At 34.3% G+C, this 6000-nt stretch overlaps 1 protein-coding gene across 1 annotated transcript in view; it reads right to left on the bottom strand.

Moving 5' to 3' along the window:
* Window positions 1–1559: 1559 nt before the first annotated feature.
* The window catches only part of syt9a (synaptotagmin IXa), a 50580-nt gene continuing 46139 nt past the window's right edge, over window positions 1560–6000 (bottom strand). The window contains exon 7 of the mRNA XM_082182995.1: window positions 1560–2874. Coding sequence (XP_082039121.1) covers window positions 2806–2874 — 69 coding nt within the window. The 3' untranslated portion in view covers window positions 1560–2805. The remainder of the gene's footprint in view (window positions 2875–6000) is intronic.

Genomic DNA, 6000 nt, shown 5'->3' with positions numbered 1-6000 from the left:
AGTGTATACAAACCAAGGGATGCTTTACAAAAATATATTCGATTGTGTTAGCATGAATGCGACCGTCTAAGATATTAGCCAATTACCTCTGTTTAGTGACCAAAACTGTTTGTGAGTTTGTGATCGTGGGCCTGCATAACGGCCGTTGCGAGGACCCTGTGCGACTTTGGCACCCGAATGATCGATTATCATAAGAGTAAATAGTTAAATAGAATAATCAAATGTATTGCTAAACTATTATATAATTGATCAATAACAAATTGCCATTCCAACCCAAATTCGAGGTTGTGATAAAATGGAGTCAGATAAAAGTTTAATTGGAATTACTTTGCCACACTGAAAAAACAGTAACACGCAGTAAACCTTCACCGGACCGATTGGGCAGGCCTTACACAGTTATACAGAGAATGAGTAAACATTGTTCATTCACATACCGACATTATAACAATACAAAGTGGGTAGAAAATCAGATAGATATTAGAAGGTTTGAGGTAGACACAAATTTGAAGTTTGTTATTTTGATGTGTGCAAAATGCATCAACCTTTTCCACATGGTTTTATGGGATCTCTTTGATAAAAATTTTGCTTGTAAAATAATATGAACCTCCAGTATTGGCCCCTAAATATAATAAAAGTCATAATTATTTAGTCTGTCATTAATTAAGGGTATGTGTTCTAAGTTTTAATGTTAATATTAATGCTCAGTATAGATGGATTTATCCATAATTCAAATTTGACACCTCTTGTAGTTGCACTTCCATCTGGCAAATTAGATTTTGCTGATGTATATGTGACCGTGTGATATCAGACAACATGACATCCACGTACATGATCAACACAGTTAATGTTAAACATTGCCTTTTAAGCAAATAAACTGCATCAGTGAGTAAAAGTTCAGACATTACATTATAATAATTACCACAGTTTAGCAAATGTTTGCGGGGTATAGGTGTCTAAAACAATTTAATGGTCTTCTTTGTTGATACCTGCTAAACAAGGTGGACCATCTTCTCCATATTGTACAACAAAATGCTATATTATATGGTTGAAATCCAGGTATCAAATAGGAATATTTCACATCCAACTTTGAATGCAATGCAACATAAATGATAAGGTGCTGAAGCATAGTAAAAAAAAAAAAAAAAAAAAAATACTACTCTTTTTGTAACAAAAGATTCTCCAAAGCTATTCTCTATCTGGAGGAAACAGATGTATCTGATGAAAGCAAGTGCTCAGGACTCTGACAGGAACAAATGGAGTGTGATTGGCGACAAAGTGAACAGATCAATTAATGCCTAAATCAATCTCCGTGAATCAGAGCCATCTGACATGAGTTGCACCATCTCTGTGATACTTAACACAGCACTTTCAACACGTCTGTTGCTTTGGTTTTAATGAGCATGCTTGTTTAGAGATGTATGAGAGCTAAGAATTTCTGTCAGACTGTATGGGAAAATTAGCTAATCTCAATAGTCTCTGGAATCATTGCAGGGAAAATGACTGTGGGTTTCAATATATGCCTATATATACTGGTTCAATATATGCCTTTTGTAGTTTAAAATTAATTGTGAATATGCTAATATTTATAAACTGATATATTGTACAGCAGGGTTTAAATTGTTCCAGTTCCATTTGTGTGTGCCCACAAATATGGCAATGTTTGAAATCCTTGTCCTTTTGGGGACATTTTTGGTCCTCATGAGGAAAACAGCTCATAAGTCATACAGAATTATGTTTTCTTTGTTGTTGTTTTTTAAAAGAAAACTGCAGAAAGTTGTCTGTGATGGTAGGTTTAGGGGGTAGGGTTAAGGGATAGAACATACTGTTTGTACAGTATGGAAAGTTCCCATAAAACATGAAAACGCAGAGAGATAGAGAGAAAGAGGTTGTTTTATCCTAAAACAAGAAGAAAAAAAGATTTGCTGTTGGTAAAAAAAAAAAAAAAAAAGGTACTGAGAAAAAGCTATAGGCACATTGGGTTTCATCAAAAACATTAATTCTAAGATGGTTATTTATATATATTTTCGAGTCAGCCAAGGATTACATGAAAAGAACAATTTGAGATGCCTAAATCAATAGAACTGTGTCAACTTCTCCAAAATGCTTGACACAAAATCTTAAGATAAGAAACTTTGAACCATTACACCCTTATACTTGCACAATGATTACAGTAATCGAGAAACACTGCATTTCAACAAGCTTAGTTTTGTAAGAAAAAGATGTTTAATAACATGAGAAATAACATTTTACTTGCAAAGTCTGTAAACAATTCACCACCATGACACTTGATGACAAAATCCACAGAGCATTTCAAACAAGTAACAGAGAACATCTTGAACTTTACCACACCAAAACACTCATGCGCAGTGGGAGGGTATAAATCAAAAAGGGAAGTTGACATTCTGACCTCAAGAGCATTGAGTGACACACTGACACTCCATTTAAAAACACATACCGAGACTGATTTAGAAAACATTTACTTGGAATCGAAACTTTGAGAACAACATAAAAATACTCTTTTCCACTTTTTTTCAACTAAATTTTCTTTTCCAATTCACCATGAGTAGCACAAAATAACCATACAGTGTGTGACCACTCAACATGCAGCTGAAACAATCAAGTATTCCCATGCAGTGGAAGAGCTTCCAGGTGCACAGGTAGAAGAAAATGGCACACCGTTCCCTTTGATGTCAGGAGCAGCCAAATGGAGCTCTCTGATCTTGGGCCTCTGGATCCCAGGACAGAACATCTTGTGCATAAATTCTTTTCTATTGTTGGTCTGAAGATGAGAAATTGGACCTCAGGCTATGGTGATGGAGGAGCCTTCAGGGAATTACAGGAACCTCCCTGGCTTCCCCCTCCAGTACTGTGATACTGCAGACAGCATAGGAGAACAAAGCACTATAGTTATCTTAGTTCACACAAAACAAAATTTGACATTACTGCATTGGATATTTACATTAAGTTCAAGGTTCACAGATCATGATTGTGCTCCTGTTGTAGTGCAAAAGACTTTTGCTGCTATTAAGGTGGGATACTAACAAGGTTTTGTGGTTTGGTTAGGTGGTTTAACGGTGTGTAGTTAGGTTTAATGGTGGGTTAAGGTGTAATGGTGGGTTAAGGGTCAACAGTGTAATTCTAGATGTAATTACAGAAAATAATTACAGCTGTAATTACATGCAGGTATATATATATATATTCATGGGTTTCATCAGGTCCCTTTCCACAGGTGTATTAATCAAGCACAATGCAGTCTGCATTCATAATCTAGGTGCTTGATTTTATACACCTGTGGAAAGGGACCTGATGAAACCCATGAATATATAAGTGCATTGTACCATAAGATTCATTTATATGTTAGTACAAAGAAGTTGAAGACACACAATTGGGCCAAATGTATCATTAATTAAATAAGTAATAAAAATAAATCTCATTTAAAAATAGTTAGAACAAGAATTAAATCAATGGTCCTAAAATAGACCTAATTGTGTTTATTATTATTATTATTAGTCATAATAATAATAAAAAATAATAATTTGTGCTGAAGTATGTGAAATCTTTAGTAGAAAGTTGAAGATTTGAGGTGGGAGAGTAGTGTTAAAAATAAGTTGTCCTTTAATAGAAAAAAAAACAGTACTCTTCACCTCAGCCTTCAAAACCATCTGCTGTTAGAGAAAAGTATTTGTTCTAGCTCCCTGCATTGCCACAAATGACAGAGCTATATATACAGTGGATATTTTGCTTTAAATAAAGTCTCTAGATAGTTTTCAGAGAAATTCTAACCTTTCTTTAATGTCAGTAATGTTTCTAGGTGCTTGATTCTTTTATTTTCCCGATGTGAATTTGAATGTCTTATAAACAGAAAAGAATAACAAATGAAGAGGATCTTTGATATTTTGAATTAGATTTTTTTTCTGCAGGACCACAATGACCTTGATTCAGCTGTCTATGTTGCTTAACAATAGATCAGCTTTGCTTCAGACAGACTTCAAATCATCAGAGCAATCTAGCAACTTTTTATTTTATTTTTTTATATCTATATTTAATTTGTGGTTAAATCTTTCAATAAGGTCTTATTTGTTAACATCAGTTAAAGGGATAGTTCACCCAAAAATGAAAATTAGCCCATGATTTACTCACCCTGAAGCCGTCCTAAGTGTATATGACATTATTCTTTCAGACGCATACAATCGGAGTTATATAAAAAAATGTCCTGGCTCTTCCAAGCTTTATAATGGGAGTCAATGGGTATATTTTTTGGGAAGTCCCTCAAGCGGATCCATCCATGATAAAGTGCTCATGAAGCGATGCGTTCGTGTATGAAAAATATTCATATTTAAAACTTTATCGACTAAAATAACTAGCTTCCGGCAGACGGCCGTATGCAAGTCGACTTACACCAAAAGAGTAACACTTGATGATGTATGTGTATGACGTTGGAGTAGCGTAAGCTTTGACGCGCTTCAAACAAACAGGGCTGGGCAACCACGTTCGTCATTACGTTGTGCGTCAAGTTCAAGGGTTACTCTTTTGCCCAAAAATATCCCCATTGACTCCCATTATAAAGCTTGGGAGAGCCAGGACATTTTTTAATATAACTCAGATTGTATTCGTCTGAAAGAAGAATGTCACATACACGTATAGCTTCAGGGTGAGTAAATCATGGGTTAATTTTCATTTTTGGGTGAACTATCCCTTTAATTCATTAGCTAACGTGAACTAACAATGATCAATGAGTTTTACAGGATGTATTAATCTTTGTTATTACACGGCTCTGTGGAATACTTGATTCTGATTGGTCAATCGCGCCATCCAGCGGTATGTTATTCCCAGATAACAACCGCTGAAAACAGATAACACATCCGGGTTACTGAAGTCAGCAGCGTTATACACTTGCTTTGAAGTTTTGCATTTGATGAGCTCATGAAATATTAAAACTCAGTCAAATCAATATTTTGTGTACAGTTATTTAACTATGCCATCCAGTATCGTGGACTTGCTCTCTCTTGTTTTATACAAATGTAGCTGCTGCCATTTTGTGACTATTGTTTTGTACACTGCTGGATTATAAGATACAAACAGGTACGATTTTAAAACAGTTTAATCTGAAATCAATATCTCTTATCTCTATAATTATTTATATGGTGAAATGCTGTGTAATAAGTGGCATGACTGTATACCGTATCTCTTAAATCTCCGTCTAGTTTGAACTTGCCATGCTCCTTCCACGGAAGCTTTGCGTTTAAAGACCTAATAAAATATTTCAACTCAGATCAATATTTTGTGTCTTATTATTTACTTATGTGGCAAGTAGCCATGTAATAAGCGGGATAATGTACATCTAGCCGGTTGTTATCTCAGAATAAGCCTCCTTCAGGCTGATGCAAGACCAAGACCAAAGTCCTCATCACCCTGTCGGGGGTTTATTCTGATTTTATTCCTTAGATATTATCCCTTACTTAATGTTAGTTAATCAACATACTATTGTTCATTGTTTGTTCATATTAGTTCACAGTGGATTAAGTATTGTTAACAGATACAACTTTTTATTTAAAATAATTGAATATGAAATATTGAAATTAACAAAGATTAGTTTGATTAGTAAATTAAAGATATGTAAAGATTAGTAAATAATCATTCATGTTAACTAATGTAGTTAACTTAAGTTGACAAACAAAACCTTATTGTAAAGTATTACAAAATGAATTTCTTTTTTTTATATACAGTGCATCCATAAAGTATTCACAACGCTTCACTTTTTCCACATTTTGTTATGTTACAGCCTTAATCCAAAATGGATTAAATTAGTTATTTTCATGAAAATTCTACAAACAATACCCCATAATGACAACATGAAAGAAGTTTGTTTGAAATCTTTGCAAATGTATTAAAAATAAGCTCTGTTGCATCCTGTTTCCAATGATCATCCTTGAGGTGTTTCTACAACTTGAGTGGAGTCGACCTGTGATAAATTCAGTTGATTGAACATGATTTGGAAAG

Source organism: Leuciscus leuciscus (assembly GCF_965113295.1).
Source record: "Leuciscus leuciscus genome assembly, chromosome: 10".
Lineage (NCBI taxonomy): Eukaryota > Metazoa > Chordata > Actinopteri > Cypriniformes > Leuciscidae > Leuciscus > Leuciscus leuciscus.
The sequence above is the reverse complement of the archived record's forward strand: the minus strand, read 5'-3'. Positions and strand labels throughout refer to the sequence as shown.